This window comes from Heterocephalus glaber, unplaced genomic scaffold (genome assembly GCF_053883595.1).
Source record: "Heterocephalus glaber isolate CG9 unplaced genomic scaffold, H.glaber_assembly_v1.0 deba00000122, whole genome shotgun sequence".
Lineage (NCBI taxonomy): Eukaryota > Metazoa > Chordata > Mammalia > Rodentia > Bathyergidae > Heterocephalus > Heterocephalus glaber.
In genome coordinates, this window is record NW_028258138.1 from 1,846,463 (window position 1) to 1,863,623 (window position 17,161).

At 59.0% G+C, this 17,161-nt stretch overlaps 1 protein-coding gene across 1 annotated transcript in view; it reads right to left on the reverse strand.

The window, feature by feature from the left end:
* The window catches only part of LOC147830306 (uncharacterized), a 24,465-nt gene extending 12,301 nt beyond the window's left edge, over window positions 1-12,164 (reverse strand). Inside the window, exons 1-4 of the mRNA XM_087181751.1 lie at window positions 12,077-12,164; window positions 7,879-8,077; window positions 7,518-7,630; window positions 64-6,071 (exon numbers count right to left, since the gene is read on the reverse strand). Coding sequence (XP_087037877.1) covers window positions 5,080-6,071; window positions 7,518-7,630; window positions 7,879-8,077; window positions 12,077-12,164 — 1,392 coding nt within the window. The 3' untranslated portion in view covers window positions 64-5,079. The remainder of the gene's footprint in view (window positions 1-63; window positions 6,072-7,517; window positions 7,631-7,878; window positions 8,078-12,076) is intronic.
* Window positions 12,165-17,161: the final 4,997 nt, after the last annotated feature.

Below are 17,161 nucleotides of genomic sequence, written 5' to 3' on the forward strand. Positions count from 1 at the left end.
GCAGGACCCCTCCCGATGCCCCGGTGCCCACATGCCCAGGGACGTGTGAGGACAGGCACGCACCCTTCCATGGCAGAGTCAGTGACTCGGATGGCTCTGTTCCCCAGCCAGACAGCACATTTGGTGTTGGGGATGAAGGGACACTTCTCTGAAGGCAGGTGGCCGGGCTCCGGATCCAGGACAGGAGGGGCCTCCAGGTGGCCGGGAGGTGGGGGTTGCAGTGGTGGTGGTGACTGCCCAGGTGGTGGCCCGGTCCTGTGTCCATGGCAGCCCCATGGGCAGCAGGCCCTCACTTCCACAGGTCCAGTTATCTGGGAGCTTTGCATGGCTGTGAGGAAGATGGACACCCCATATCCTGTCTGCTTTCCAGGGTCCCTTGGTGCAGGTGGGCTCTTCAGAACCACTTCTCAGCAAGGCTTCGGCCTTGGCTTCCGGGCCTGACCTTGCAGGGTCCTGCAGCGTGACGCCACAAGTTTGGTGCCCTCCTTGGCACCTGGCCCGGCCCTGGCAGTGTGGCAAGCGCCTGAGCCAGGGCAGGCTCTGCGCCAGCCCCGCAGCACGCCTGTCTGGCTGCCTCACCGAGCCCAGGTTCTGTCCCTGAGCCACACAGCCCTGCGGTCTAGGAGCCCATCCCAAGGGGCAGGTTCCGTGGCTCAGCCAGGGGACCTGTACCCAGGAGAGGCATGTTACCCCAGGGCCCCGGCTTCTGCACGCTGCAGGGTGAACACAGCTGCTGTCGGCCACGCCCACACGCAGTGGCCACCAGCGCCCCTCCACTGCAGCTGCCACAGCCTGCCACACAGGCCAAGGACCAGGCCAATCTGTGCTGGTCCCTGGGCCTCCGCAAGGCAGGGCCAGGCCCCAGTGTGTTCTGGGGAAGTGACAGGCTCCACTCGGGAAAAGCCAAGCTACACAGAGCTCACAGGTGCCTCCCCGAGGTCCTCAGGCCTCACACGGACCTCCAGAGTGCCCCTCTCGGGACCCTGCAGGTGGGCAGTGGCCCTGGGCAGCCATCCTCAGCCACAGCCCTCTGGGGCACGGTGTGGATGCTCATCGGTGGGGCTGAGGCCCTTGTGCCCTGGCTCTGGGGTCTGCCCGGCGCAGCTCAGGTTGGGAGAGACAGCTTTGTCTCGGGTTCTGTGGTGGGCAGAGCCATGCCCACCCGAGCACAGCCACTCAGTGTGCCACCTTCTTGGAAAGTGCAGATGGGATCAGGATCTTGGGGTGAGGCTGGCCCCAGACTACGGGGCGCCCTTCCTGAACCAACAGTGGCCTCACAGAGACCCGCAGAACAGGTGGGAAGAAACGGACAGGGCAGACACTGCACCTGTGAACCTGGAACTCAGGCTTCAGTGGTGGCACTGGAGCAGCCAGGCCATTCCTGACCCTGCCACAGTAGCAGGGAAGGGGGAACTTCCGTCATCAGAGAAGTCTGTGGTTGTCCTCCTGCCAGTGACAGGAAGCCAGTATGGACGCTGGAGCCCAGACACCCGGACGTGGGCTGGGCCCCTTCTGCAGGTCACCTCCCTTGTCCTTCATGAGCAGCACGGCCCTAACTGTGGAGCACACAGGACTCCCCAGTCTTTGTGGGCCGAGACTGTCCCCAGGATGGGGTTGTGCTGCCCAGGCTGGAGAGCCGCCCAACCTGATGCTGTGCACTGCCTTAGCCTGGCTCACCTGGGACCCCACCACTCTGGGCATCGGCTGGGATGCAGCTCCCTGGGATGCTCTGCAAGGCTAGGATGGGGAGCAGGTCCCATCGCTCCACCTGTAAGGCTGATTCTGCGCAGTGAGACCCCCTCGTGTGGGAGTGTGGCCTGGGGGGCCCAGCCCATCTGGAGCTGCAGAGAGCCTGGCTTCTGGGTGGGTGCTGTGGAGCCACATGGGGCTGGGGAAGGAGGGTGCCATGGGGACTGAGAGGCAGCGATCCCGTCCAAGCCAGCCTTGCCCGTGGCCTTCCCAAGTGCAGCACTGCGTGTCCCCCTGCAGTGCCGACCCTGGACAAGGCCTGTGCTGCCCCTGAGTGCGTGCCAGCACTTCCTGGCTGCCTCTGAGGAAGGACTGGGCTCACAGAGCATCCCGGAGCCGCCCCGCTCACCTGCAGGGCCCCGTGGTGTGGGCTGTGGAGCCGCCGTGGGCCCGCCAATGCTGACCTCAGAGAGGGGACGCTCCCTGGCTCTGTGCCTGCAGAGCCCGACGTCCCCTTCCTGGTGTCCAGGGCCAGGCAGGGCATTGGAGCTGTGAGTGCCTCAGTCTCGCCACTTCCTAGCGACACTTCAAGGAGAGCCCAGAAGTCACCGAGGTGGATGCAGGGGGGATGCCACTCCTCCAAGCTCTGCGATTCGAGGGTCACCAAGGATGAGGCTGGACAGTCCTCCAAACCCTGTGTGGCTCCCCAGAAAGCCGGTAGCGGGAGGGCTGCTTAGCCTTGTTCCTGTGGCCCTGTGCGGGTGTGGCCAGTGCAGGCGGGGCAGGGGTGCCTCAGTCGGCCCACCCTGGGGCTGTCCTGGGCTGGCAGCTTCCTGCCTCTGCAGCCCCCACCTAGCCACCTTGACAGTGACCTGGTGCTCTTCTGACCATCCCTGCCCCAGATGACTGACTCTGGGCACCTGCAGGGCAGATAGGGGGGCGAGGCTGTGCTTTGGAGCCAGCCCCAGGCAGGGTCTGGCAGGGGCCCCTGAGGGCCACAGGGCCCTGCTGCCCTGTGCATGTTCCCAAGCCCCTTCCCTTCTCTGGGGCCTCGGCACAGACACAGGTGTGCGGGGCAGGGGTGAGGTCCCGTCCCGCAGGGTGGCCAGTGAGACCCGGGTGGGGTTGCCCTGCTGACCCCCTCCCCAGTGGGTCCCTGAATGGCTGTAGACACAGGCGGGCGCCCCGGTCACGAGGCCAGTCTGCCCATCCCCATCAGCGCCCCAAGACTGGGATGAATGGAGCAGAAAGGTCAGCACTGGCATGGGACACGAGCTGTGGGTGGGGGAAGAGGCAGCCCCGAGCACCCCAGAAGCTGAGCACCCTCCCATCCCAGGCCCAGTGAGAGTCAGTCTGGTCCCCGCCTCAGGGTCTGCCCAGGAAGTGTGGCCAGTGAGTGCGTGGGACGAGATTTCAGGATGACTGTGCCAGAGGGCCCCAGAAGCAGGCCAGGACAGGAGCGCGGGAGACACTTCCTGCTCTGGAGCCCTGGGGTCACTTCCTGTGGGGGCCGCCAGTGCCTCTCTGGAAGGGGCCTTGGCCCTGAGGGGGTCGCCCATGCCAGTCCTGTGCTGGGGCTTCTGGGAGCCAAGGGGCAGGGCGCTGGACGTAGGCCCGGCGTCTGCTGTGAGCACTTTCCCTGAAACCAGGCCTGCCTTTGCTCGGCAGGACGAGTATCTGTGCCCCAGTCTGCCATCCCGCCACTGGCATGTACCGCCATTTGGGGACACCCAGGACCTCACTTTCCCACACAGAGCTCCCTCCCATGACGTGGACTCCTGGCCCCACTGGCCGCCCTCACCTGTGCCTGCACTGTGACCCCGAGTGGCCTGGCTGTGCCTACTGGGAAGGCGTCTCCGTGTGCCCTGCCCGGACCGCGGGGCATCTGTGCCCACGTCCCTGAGGACCCTGGCCCGTGAAGCCTGTGTCACAGCTTCCTGCCGTGCGGCCTGAGGGCCCACCCACCCCAGGCCTGGCCTTTCCCTCCTGCCCACCGTCCTGCCCCACAGGCCCAGGATTGGTGCCTGTCCTGTCTCCCCAGCTTTTCTGGCCTCAGAGCACCTCGCCGTGTGGCAGTTTCGAACAGCACGGGGACTTTAGGCTCAAGAGGAGCGTGCTGAATCCCTGCCTGTGCCCAGTGCAGATTTGTTGCTAGTGTTGGTGTCACAGACACTGATGACAGTCACACAGGTCAGAAGGACCAGCGTCCCCTCCAGCTGTCCCGAGACGCTTCCGCCTGGGTGAGGGAGTCCCTGTTTTCTAAGCTGTAACAGTCTGAGCAGCGCATGGCATGTCTGCTGTGGGGAAGGGACAATAACTCCTAACTCGGAGACTGGCGTTAGACCTCGGGTCACTGCTGCTCTGGATTCTCATGGGCAGGCCCCGAGACGCAGCAGGCTGCATGCAGAAACTCGGGATAAAACCGCCAGTGGGGTTCCAGGGCCAGGGGAGCCGTGGCAGGACGGCCAGTGGTGCAGGTCCTGCTGACCATGCTGGACACACATGGCCCGGCTGTAACGCACGGGTGGAAGTGCACGCGGAAGTGGCGAGAAACTACACGTGGATAAATGTTTGCAGGACTAAGGGCAGAAAGGCTCTGTGTGAGTGCCGGGCTGGAGGCCTGTGTTGGGGCCCCGAGACGCCCAGGTGGCAGGTAAACGGGTGCCAGGGGCTCGCGCACAGCTTTTCTTTCTTTTGGTGGTACTGGGATTGAACCAGAGCCCTCTCTCTGAGCTACAAACCCAGCCCTTTTTATTTTGATTTGGGGTCTCACTAAATCCCTTGGCTGCCCAGGCGGGCCTTGAACTGGGGTCCTCCTGCCTCATCTCCGGAGGGCTGGATGACAGGTGGTGGCCACACCCAGCCCCCAGGTGACTGCACAGCAGGCCCAGCAGGCGAAGGCCGGGCCCTCCCCAGCGCTGACCTGGAGGCCGCCCCACCCACAGGTGTGCGCGGGACCAGCTTGGTCCAGAGCTTCAGCACTGTCAGCAGGGAATGCTGCTGGTCCCCTCCCTCCAGGCCGTGCTGGGCACTCAGATGGCGGGCGCACCCTGCAGCGGTGGGGACCTGGGGCTGGGGCAGTGTGGCTGGGGCCAGTCTGCCCCCCACAGCCAGGGGGAAACAGGCCTAGGCCGGGACTCCTGAGGCTGAGGCCCCACGGCCCGAGGCCGGGCTGTGCCCATAGCGCCTGCCAGAGATCGGGCTGCCACCTGCAGAAACTGAAAGCCGGGCGAGTCCCGCTTCCCAGGGAAGTCCCTGCAATTCCCCTCCCGCCCTGTGGGCCGCTGGGAGGGGATTTCTTCCTGCCGTGAGCCCAGCGGCCATCCCGCCCTGACTCGTGTCTTCAGCGGCAGCCGGGCGCGTCCTGGGCTCCTGGCCAGTGTGGCAGCCTCAACCCTCACTAGGGGATGCAGAGGGGCCTGAGACAGGGCTCAAGCGTGAGAGGAGAGAAGGGTGGTGGATGGGGACATCGCTGCGCAGTGGCGCTGGAGGGGACCCCGGAGGGAGGGCCGGCAGGGGCACAGCTCGGGAGCTTTCTGTGCAGCCAGTCACCCTGCAAAGGCCCTGGGGCAGGCTGAGTGGCTCAGAGGTGGGCTCCAGGCCGAGCCGAGCTGCTGAGGGGCCCTGAGGGTGTGACCCTGCTCCGAAGGGGCCGCTTCTGATGCGGCCTCCTTGCTGCCCTCCCCCAGCCGCTCCACTTTCACACGTGCGTGTGGGGCTTCCCCAGCCCTGTCTCTCTGGCGAGGGACCTGTCCAGGAAAGTCCCGGACTTCGGCCGGTGTCCTGCAGGTGCCCGACCCCGCGCTGTCCTGGGCTCAGCTCCCAGCCTGGGCCGCCGTCCCCGCCGCTCGGGCCAGGGCAGGGGAGGGGGGATGGGCGGAGCCTGGTGACCCCTCTACCTCCAAGGTCAGAGGGAGAGGACGGGGCGGCCCTGGGCTGGGGTGGGCGGAAAGCAGCTTTGAGGCCCTGGCGCAGGTCTCCCAGGTCTGCAGTGAGTGCCTGGCAGCTCTGTCCCGGGGCTGGGGCGGTGGGCGCAGCTGGGGGGTGCTGAACTGAATGCACCCTGTCTGCCTCCTGCAGAGCCCACGGTGTGGGGGGACCATGGCGGGGGACTCCAGAGAGCCCTGCGGCCCCTGGCAAGGCTCCAAGCCCGGTGGGGCAGGGCAGGACGCAGTCACACTGTTGTCCCCAGAGGCCGGCGCTGCCCCCGCCCCTCCTGGGCGGAAGCTGTGGTTCGGGATGAGGCCAGGTGGGAACTGCGCCTGCTCCGGCCACACAGCCCCGCCCCCTGCACCCCTGGGACCCGCAGGCTGCCCTTCCTTGGGCGTCGGGGCCCTTCTCCCTGCAAGGACGCGGCTGGGCACCCCACTCCAGGGAGGTCTCTGGACAAGGTCACCGTCACGGCTGGATCCAGGGGTGTCATTTGGGGTGCTGGGGCTGTGTCACGTGTCCTGCTCTGGGTCTCCTCCTTCAGTCACTTCACCACTCCCTCCTGCACCTGCACGGCCTCCTGTCCCGCTCACACTGGCTCAGCTGGGCAGGGCTGGGACCCCCACGTGGCCGGAGTGTGGCTCAGGGCTGTGCTGAGAGCCTGTGGGCCGGGGAGGAGGATCCCGCCCCCAGCTGCCTCCAGCCCTGGCCAGCCCCAGTCGGTTTTCTATTTCCTTGGTGCACAGACTCAGTGGCTGCCAGCAGCACCCACCCCAAATCCCGTGGGCAGCAGAGTGACCACTCCCCAGAAAGCTGAAGGGCCCCGTGGGCCAGGCAGGTCCACTGGCTGTGTGCCAGGGCCACTGAGACGAAGTCCACACACAAGTGTCAGGCAGCACCCTTCACAGGAGCGGGGTGGCATGCGGATTGCAGCAGACACCTCTGCCCAGGATTAGCAGGCCACAGTGCCACTAGCTTCTTGCCCTTAAATAATTCAGCTGTATTACATTGGAAGTAGTCCAGTAGGCTGAGTTGATTTTCAGCCAAGGTCAACTGACTCAGCTAAATTCCTCCCCTCTGAATTAACCATTTGTTCTCTTCCCAAAGATATGCTGTGCCCTCCTTCTACAGCCCTGCCTGCTTGGTCCTTGCTATCAGCAGGCGTCCCGAGGCTGCCCAGTTCCCCCTTCCCACACTGGTAGTGAATAAACGCTGGGTGTCCCAGGAGGTCTTTGTCTTTGCTGCCCAGGGCAGCTCAGATCGGCCCGAGACTCAGTTTCTCTCCACTCTGCCTGTCTCTATTCCCTCTTTCCTGTCTGGCACATTGTACTGGCTCACGGGAGCCTGGGACCCCACTTCCCATTCCCTACACGCATGGCCACTGACAGTGCCTGGAGGACACGGGGTGCCCCAGGACACAGGCCTGGCTGTGTGAGGGAGGGAGTCAGAGCCTTTAAAGTGGTGACGTGACAGCTTTTAGGTTTTGTGCATTTTCCTACCAGGAAAGCCCAGGAGTTGTGGACAAACCCTCAAGCATTTCTCAGCTCCCACCTGGGGTCAGAATCCAAGGTCGTGAGGCTGGGTCCCCCGCTTGGGAACTAAGGGCTGACACAAGGTTTCGCTGGCCTGCGTCCTCACCTGTCACCTGGGTGGCGGTCCCTGCAGCTGTGTCCTGTAGCTGCCTGGGCTTCTGGGGTCCCTGGCCATGTCCCTCCAGAATCCTGCATGGCATTTGCCATTTCCTGCCTCCGCTCCACCTGCGGGGACATTCTGCCTGTGAAGTGAGGGGTCCGGGTCACCTCCCTGCTCTCAGGTCAGAAGAACCCTTCACTGAGAGGGGGGACATACTCACAGCAGCACCAGGGTGGGGACAGTGGCAGCCTCAGAACTGTGCTAACGGCAGGGCCTTGGGGTCTCCTCCAGGGTGGCTGCACCCAGACTCCGGCTGGGATGCAGTTCTGAGTCTGAGATGCCCGTCGAGGGTGGTGCTACAGAGTGATGTGGGGAGTGGCTGGGGAGGAAGCATTGGACCTGAGGAGACACAGAGGCTTGCAGCCTGGCTCTGGCAACCGCAGGGATGTGTGGAGAAGCACAAGGGTTGGCAAGGGTCCACGCCCCGCCATGTCATTTACCCTCTCTTCAAACTGTAATCCACTGAGGGAACTTTATGGAGCCCAGCTCCACCTCTGCTTCCTTCTCAAGCAAGGGCTGGGCCATCCTGATGCGGGAGATGCGAGGCAGCAGCTGGGGAGGTCTCACACTCCAGCCGGGCTTGGTGGTGTCCCCACGAGCTGCTGTTCACCCACAGGCGAGGCCAGGGAGCTGCGGGCTGTGGACCAGAGGTCCACATGGGGGCACACCGTGCAGGTGCTGGCAGTGACCATGGGCTGGGACAGCTCCCGGGGGTGGGCCTGGCCCCTGGGTGGCACCACAGCGATGTCTGTGCCGTCTCCCTTGGCTGCTTTTGTGGGCCAGCCGGTGGGCCGAAGTGAGAAACCCAACACAGGGACCCCAAGGGCGAGGGGGAAGCCCCAGCCAAGAGGTGTCACCAGGGGGAGCGTCCGGGGAGAGACATTGGAGAGGCTGAGGATGGGGTGTGGGGCACTCCCCGAAGTTTATGGCTGGCTGCTGTGTTATGCAACTGTTTTCCTTTGGAAAGACAATAATCCAATTCTTAAGTCATTCTGCTAAATTTCAACATCCTGTTTAAATCCCTATCAGACCCTTGATTCTGATGTCAACCTTGGCTTCTGCCTGAGACCCTGGCAAAGAGCCATCATTCCTAATAAGGTACAGAAAAAATTCTATCTCTGCTGATGTTCCTTTGTAGATTTTAGATTTAATCACAAATGCTACTTGTACTCCATCCTCCTTATCCCATCAGCCACTGCCGCCTTCCTGTCCATGGGTCTTTTTTTTGACTCACCTCTTATTTGCCCGGAGGGATTAATTTGAGTTGTTGTTCCAGAAAGGGGCATCTGTAGTGCAGTACAAGCTGCCACATCCCCGAGCATGTTTTCTGCTGTTGCCTAGAGACGTACAGCATAGCAGCCCCAAGTACAGTGTGGCAGCCCAGAGTGACCCAGCTGGGAGCCAAGATCTGTATGTAGTAGAGGCTCCATGGCATGGCTGGAGTGATTTCATGCCCTCTGAGCATCCTGGGTGCTTGCATGCTCCTTACCAGCATGGTGTTCACCAGGTTTGCTTAGACACCAACCAGCCTCTGGATCACACAATTTAAATGCGCTCTCAGTTGAGAAAGTTGAGACCAGGCTAGTCTGTTTTGCCTTATCTGTCATTTTCTCTTCTCATCTTTGTCTCACCCTGCCTGATGCTTCAGGACAGCTGCTCACATGCATCTCATACTGGTCTCAATGTCCTGCTTTACCGAGCCGGTCCTCTGCAGCGCCAGGAGCGCTCTATGTCGCCATTGGGTCTTTCACACTGGCCCCTCTCCTCTGACTCTGTTCTTCCTGAGTAGACTCACCCACCCGCCAACTTCTGCCAACTCCAGGCAGTTTCATCCACCTCATGGTTCTTACTTCCTTTCTTTAATCATTCCTTAAATTTTATCAAGTAAAGGAGCCAGGGATGTAGCTCAGTGGTGCCGCGCCTACGTGGCAAGCCCAAGGTCCTGAGTTTGATCCCTGGTACTGCAAAAAGAAAAGAAAAAGAAAATTATCAAGTGAAAATATTATAGACAGCTAAGTTAGGTAGAACTATTATAGGCAGTCAGACAGGGCTGGGCCCTCGAGGGAGTCAGTGGAGAAGATGGGAACACATCACAACTGTGGCTGGAGGCGCATCTGTTGAGGGCCAGGCCTCAAACTGGGGATAGGGTGACTGGGCCTGCATGCCTCCCTGAGGGATGGGAAGTGGATGAGGCATCGTGCTCACCTGGTAGACATCAGTTGCCATGGTGGGTGACTGGAACCCCCTGGTTTTGCTCCTCCTAAAAAGGACCTTGTTCTTTCATTGTCCACTTGCTGTGTGACCTGCTTCCCCACTTATTACCTAAGTGGCCAAACTTGTAATCTTATTGGTTGATCACTGTTCTGCCCCACATCGTACCCACCTTTGATTTCCCTCTCTAAAACTTCCTCTGTAAAGTGTGGTCTGAGGCGAGCCATTTTTTGGGTCACCTCCTGTCCCTCAGGAGCTGTGTCTCTATCTCCGACTAAACATTTCCTACTCTTAACCTCCATTGGTCCTTAGAATTCATTGTTTGGTTTTCTGGAACTTGAACTCGGTGTATCTAACATCTGGCAGGTTGGGAGTTATATTTATTTCCCCTACATCAAAAAATAGCCTGAATTTAGTAATTGTTCCTTCAGAAATTGCTGCTTGTGAGTTATGTTTATGGCACTCTGTGTTTCATGGAGAAGGACATTTTCACAGCTCTGTGCTGCTTTTCTTTTTCTTTTGGTTCCTCTGAAGTTGTATACGGACTGGTATTTCCCTGGGAGCGGGGAGAATGGGCTTCCAGAACCTCCTCCCTCCCCACTCTGTGGAGGTTAAATCCCTGCCTGTCCCACTCGGATGGTGTTTCCAGTTTGGTTTTGCAGCTGCCCTGGGCAGGGGGAGGCTAGGGTGGAGGGAAGGCCTGGGAAATCCCACAGGGGAACTTGGTGGTGTTTTCCTTGCAAAATGAAGCCCCCAGTCAGGCCAGGCCCTGCACCCGCTCCTTTTCCACCCACCACTTGGGCACAGGCCCCTCTGAACCATGGCAGGGTTTCAGGGCCAGCCCCTGCACCCATAGATCCAGCCCAGGCCCCCAGGTGCCATCTTCGTCCAGGTCAGGAGAGGCCCGGCTTCCCTAGGAGCGGCTGCCTGGCCTGCACTGCCCCTCACAGCTGGCACCTGTGTCCCGGGGCTGCCCGAGGTTGCCAAGAGCTCCCGTCAGCCGGGCCCCTCTCTTCTCAGTGTGCAAACCAACATCCCAGAGGTCCCCTTGAAGTCTGTAATGGCCCAGCCTGTAAGCACCCTGGGGCAGGGCAGGCAGGCGGGCTCACCCCAGGCTCCCGAGAGGCGTCCTTGCTGTGGGGCCTTCAGAGGCTGTGGCTAATACTGTGGGTCCCGGCTCTCATGCCCCCACCTGCCCAGGGTCCCCATGTGGAGGCCAGTGTGCCTCCATAAGCCCTGAAGACGTAGCTGAGAGCAGCTATGGACAGAAGACCTTCACTGCCCAGGGTCCGCGCTGGCCCAGGCAGCAGTGGGGCGAGCAGCTGGCTACAAATTGGGGTGAGACAGCTGGTAGCCCCATGCCTTGAGCTGAGGCTGCACTGAGGACGCCACGCTGTGGCCCTGGCTACTTTATCAGCAGAGGAACTGAGTGTCAGGCTCCGCGCCCGGCTGCCCTGAGCTGCCCAGCACCGGCCCCTGTGGAGCTGCCCGCTCCCGCCTCCATTCCCACGATGCCACCCAGGCTTTGCACACTCACTGCCACATGGGTCGCACTGGCCCGGCTGCTCCTGGAGACCTTGGCACCGTGGGATCCTCCGGCAGCCTTGTTGAGTATGGATGGAGCTGCTAGCTGTGCAGAAGCCCCTGCCCTCTGCCTTCTCCTGCAACACAGCTCCTCTGAATCGCCTCCTGCCTCCCCTTCCCTCTCACCTGCCCTTCTCCCCAGTCCTGTCTGCTTTTTGAGTCAGGGTCTTGCTATATATTCCAGGCTGGCCTTGAACTCACTATGGAGCCCAGGCTGGTCTCAGACTCTCGGAGATCCTCCTACCTCAGCCTCCACAGTGCTGGGATGAGGGGTGTTAAGTAACCAGCTGGCTGTGGACAGAATCCATTGAGTTGTTCTGACCAGCGAGGAGGAAAGAAGACTCGTTCCTGGGGAGTGAGGACCTCACCCTGCACTGCCCATTGTCTCACTGTACCCCCTTTTCCTCCTAGAAACGTTCATTGTGGCTGGGCATGGTAGTGTACTGTCAACCCAGCACTGTGGAGGCCGAGGCAGGGGAATCCCAACTTTGAGCCCAGCCGGGGCAGCTTAGGGACTGGGCCAGGCTACTTCTCAAAACAAAGCACCAAAATACCTCTTGGTGCTCTGAAGCCCCAGGGACACAGAGTGACATGGAGTGTCCCATCTTCTCCGGGGCGGCTGAGGAGAGACTGCTCCCTCCCCCGCAGGCAGCACACACACTTGGCTTCTGTCCGGCCTGGCCTGGAGGAGCCATGTTCACAGGGCGCTGGGAGCACACAGGGGCCGGTCACAGGAGGCCAGGTGCCGGGCTGGGACAAGCACCTGGCTCTCTCTGCCTCAGTTCCCCCTCGATGGGTGGCAGCGAGTGAGCGTCTGGAGCACTGGCGGAAGCTTTTGGTCCTATTTTGTCTGGCATGTTTGCGCTCGGCGGCAGCCGGCACTGTGCAGGTGCCCGAGCCGTCCACGCACAGAGCAGAGGTCGGCTGCAGCCCGGGCTGGGAGGCTGAAGTCCTTGTGCAGCCGCCCCACCCTTCTGGTCCCCTCCAGGCAGGATGCTGGGGCTGCAGCGTGGCGTGGCACCCACCAGCGCGCTGAGGTTCCCAGATGTGTGCTTCATGGGGGCATGAACAGCACAGCAGCCCTCTTGCGGGGCCGTCCATGGTGAATGAAGGTTTGCTCTCCACAGACTTACAGACAGTCGTGCAATCCTCGTCACTCCAAAGCACCCCGCTCTGGGAGGACCAGTCCTGCCATAAACTCAAGGAACACAAGCCGGGGGTGGTGTGCACACCCATGATCCCAACCATCGGGAGGCTGAGGCAGGAAGGGCGCTGCAAGCTCGAGGCCAGCCTGAGCCACATAGCAACCCTGTCTCCAAAACAAAGACCATCGAACACACAACTCCCTGGGAGCCCCAGGGAACTGCTGAGTTCTCAGTTCTTTTTCTTGCGCCACTCAGAAAGGTAATCTGTTGTTTTACCTTGACCTAGAAGAGCAACAACATAAAGAGAATATTGTCCCCTGTGCAGCTTCCTTCCCGAGTGTCACTGCTGTAGCATGCCCTCGTCAGACGTCACTGCCTTCCTGAAAGGACTGCTGACTATGCAATTTACTTTGCTGCCATTTCTCTTGTGACTGAAACCTTAGCCCTCGATCAATCTTTCAGATTATTTTAATGAAGGAGTTTCCCTAGTTGTTTTTTTTTTAATCACCTTTTTCTAAAAGTCCAATGTTTAGAAATATAAGTGAAGATTTTAAACAAATTCAATTTAAAAACCATGCTGGGTGTGGTACACACCTATAATTCCACTACTGCTGGGGAGGCTGAGGCAGGAGGATCACCACAAGTTCCAGGCCAACGTGAACTACATAAGACATAAGACCCTATCTTAAACAAACGAACAAAAAACCTAAAAGATTTAAAAATCATTTACTGAACATCTCTTAAGTATCTGGACTCTTTAGAGACTAATAAAATGAAAAGCCCAGTTTTTCACAGCAGTAGCTTAATCACGTGGTTAAACAAAGACAAGTTTCCTCTTTTCATCTGATTTATCCTGAAAGAAGCAGGACAAAACAGGACGTGCTCTTTTACCTGGTCTAGGCAGTGCCCAAGCTAGCTCTCTGTACAGATTCAGGCTGATGGTGTCGAGCTGGCTGTAATGATCTATGTTTAACTAAAAGTTTAATAACCTACTTATGTTCATCTTAAAACAACAGTGGTTTTGTTTGCATAGCCGCCCTTAGCCCGGTGCTCATATTTTTAGGACCTGATTTTTCTGTGTGATCAGGAGGGCTGGGCAGCAGCCTGACCCTGACCCTCCCGAGTGGCCCTGATCGCCAGTTCTGTTCTTCATAAAGAGCAGGCAGTGCCCCTAACACCCCCTGCGAGAAACCCTCTTTTGTACCAGTGTACAAGTTTGTCCTGTTGCTGGAAATCTCCTAATTTGGATGCGTTTCAACCCAGAATGACTCTTGCTAGAATACATCAATGAGCACGAGAGCGCGGGGCAGCGGCCACTGGTGCAGGAGGGGGTGCTTCTGTGAGTTTGGGGCCAGGACGAGGACAAGAAGGGGCCGGGGAGTCCCACCCCATGCAGTGGAGGAGGCCCTCGAGCCACCGCTGGTTCACAGCCCAGGACCCGCGAGTCCGCTTGTGTGAGGTGGGAACAGCTTCTGAGAACAGCCAGCGGCTTGATTTCTTAGGAATCAGAAAAATATGCACTATTTTTTATTTGGCAAAATAATATGTTACTATTAACAACAGAGGAACGGCATTTAAAAATCTCTATATGCAGTGTTGGGAACTGAGGTCCCCGGTGTGCCATAGAGGTGGAATCAGACTGTTCTCGTGAGAATTTTAAAGCATAGCTAAAGGGAGAGCTAGCCTGACCCGACAGCCGCCCCTCGCACGGCTCTGAGATGAGCCCAAGACATCCGGCCTGCCTCAGACAAAGCCGCTGCTGCACACGAATCCCGACCACAGGGCCCCGTGGTTTTCACTTAAATCCCTGCCCCCCCCCAGCTTATTGGAAGCTGCACAAACTCCCAATCACCTGACAGAGGGTACAGTGTAGGATAACAAAAGACAAGGCAAGATCTTCACTGCATCAGTGGGCCCAGCGTGGTAGAGCGCTTATCAGGCTGAGACGCTGTCTCCTGGAGCTGGCTGCTGTTTACTGAACTCTGCTTCATGGAGGGCTGAGGAACAGTGCACTGACTCGAGCAGGGTCCTAGCAACAAGGGCACAAGACATTCTAGCAGGAGCAGCTCACTGATTAATGGGAAATCTGTTTCTTCTCGTGGATGAACTTCTGCCTCTGTAGGAGTTTTCTCCATGCTGCCCTTAGCCGCACTGCTGTCTTGCCATCCAAGACGTCACAGGGTCACGAATCATGGAGACCTCTGCCGTGACCAGTGGGTGGGGAGGTGCTCCTGTCCCTCACACCAACTGCTGGCTCTTCAGGCAGCCACTGTGGGCTAACCAGCAGACTCAGACTCTTAATATGAAAAGCCGGTTTATAAATCTGCAGCTCGCTCAGGGTGCCCTCCATCACAAACTATCACATTTATTTTAGCATTTATCAGCTTAATATTTTGTTTTTGAGTCAGGATCTTGCTATATAGCCCAGGTGGACCTTAAGCTCACTCTGTAGCCCAGGCTGGCCTCGAACTAGTGATGATCCTCCTGCCTCAGCCTGCTGAGTGCTGGGATTACAGGTGTGCAATAGCATGCCCTGCTTGGCTTATTATTTCAATAGCATTTTAAGCTTCCAGTATTATTTTTCCCGGCCTATTCCACCTCACCGCTTCTGAGGCATCCGCCCCTTCAGTACACACGAACTCACACGTCCATACACTTCCTCCCCAGGGACATGCAGACAGCGGCCTCCTTGTTGGACAACTGCCCCGGCTTCTTCCTGGGTTCTGACCCTGAGCAAGTCTCGTGTTTCAGAGTCTGTGTGCGGGCCACTTTCTGCAGGTGCTGAGCGGCTCCTCCTCACACCTGAGCTGTTTGGGGTGAGGACTCTCTGCGGCCTTGGGGGCTGCGATGCACCCCATGTCTTCAGCCCGATGTCATCCCCGCGAGCTCACTGCCCTGCTGGGGCGGAGGTGGCCAGAGGCCAGTGGAGCTGCCCAGGTCCTCCTGCCGCTGAGGACCCTTTCCTGGGCAGCTGCTTGCGCCCTGGCGGGGTCAGCTGTTTGCAGTAGCAGCTGCCACCCTGCAAGACCCTTCCCGAACTTCTGTGCCCCAGACTGCATTCCTAGCCGAGCCCGTAGTGGGCAGCCCTTCCTGCCTGACCTGGGCCTGGTCACAGTCAGCAAGTCCAGCAAGCTGAGGAGCCGCGTGCTCAGTCACCTGCCACCCCCGAAGTGGACTTTTGCCTCTCATTTAGCACTGTTGGCAGGCGTTTTATTAAAATTAAATTCCCTGTGATGTTTTAAGTTCCCTTCCAATTTCTTTTCATGCATTTCTGAGACTGACAAGAAACATGAACAAAAGAAATCAACCAAACTCTGCACTTAAATTGCTCTGTTAGCCTAAGGAATTAACTTGATAACAAACCTGGTTCATGTCAGCCTTCCAGTGCTGTCTCGGAGATTTCAGCTGTTTACCGTCTCCCAGCTTAAAACCACAAGCTGAGTGCGAACAATGGGTACTTCCTAAACCTGACTTTAGAAACACTTAGTCCAGAAGGGTCGACACTGTGCAGGAAGTCTAGGAAACTTTCTGCTTGTTTCATGCAGTACAGTTCAATGCTAGCTTTGATGTAAAGAATTGAGTGCTTTTGTTATGGAAATACACGTGCAGCTATGTTTAGACCCTTTTAATTGGTTAAGATGCACTTCACATGAAAGTTATCATTTTGACTATTTATTTATTTATGAGACAAGGTCTTGCTATGTAGCCTAGGCTGGACTTAAACTTTTGGTGATCCTCCTGCCTCAGCCTCCTGTGTGATGGGATTACAGCCTGTATCACCTCGCCTAGCTCCATTTTGGCCATTTTAAAGGCCACAGCTGAGTGGCATCAAGTACACCCAGGTTGGGCCAGGGATTTAGCTCAGTGGTGCCGCCTGCCCCACAAGCTCAAGGTCCCAAGTTTGATCCCTGGTACCAAAAAAAAGTACGCTCAGGTTGCTGTGAGAGCCCCCATCCACTCAGAGCCCTGTGTATCTTCCCAGCATGGACCCCAGCACCCATCACCCTCTGTACCATCCCCGCCCTTGCTCCCAGGGCCAGGGACCTCTCCTTCATGGGGTTGTGCAGTCTGCACCCTTCTGGACCGACTCATTTTACTGAGCAGCGGCTCCGGGTCATGTACACTGTGGTGCGGGCCGGGACCCTCCCTCCCTTCCAGTCTGGATGGCACTGCGCGTGCATGTGTCCCACGCCGTGTCCGCCCGTCTCTGTCATGGGCGCCTCCTCTCCTGGCCCACTGCTGCCGGTGCAGCCGTGTGAAGCTCTGCCTGCGTCTGCTCTCCATTCCCTGGGTGGACCCAGGACCCAGGTGGAGCCAGGTGGAACCAGGTGGACCCAGGCCACACACAACTCCACCTTTGACCTTTCGAGGACAGCACGCCCCTCACAGCCACTCCACCAGAGGGGACCGTGTGGCCCCTGAGCCTGTGCTCCCTGCCCTGCTGTCCTGGGCCCGCAGCCGGCTGGGCTTGGCTTTTTGTTCCCTTGAGGCCCGCGACTCGGCGCCTCTGCCCGTGTGTGATCCGGCCCAGCTCTCTACCCTGGAGCAGGGTCCACTTCCATTGCCTCTGTGTGAAGGCACCGTGGTGACCTGAGAGTATCTGTTCCCCACTGTCGGCTCCCGTTATGCTGTCTATGGCATCCTTTGATGAACAAAGCTTTAAATTTCAATTTAGTCCGACTTCCTCACCTGTTCTCCTTTGGTGGCAGTGCTGTTGGAGTCGGACCCAGGCAGAGGCCGCCACACCTGCTCCCCGGAGTACTGGCTGCACACCCCACCTCTCCCTCCGGCTGGGCCTTTCCGCTTGTGTGTCTGGCCTGGGGTCCCCTGGGCTCGTGTTCCTGTGTGGTGTGAGGAAGACTCCCGGCTCTTCCCCTGCTGAGCATGAGCTGCTGGGCTCTCTGAGCAGA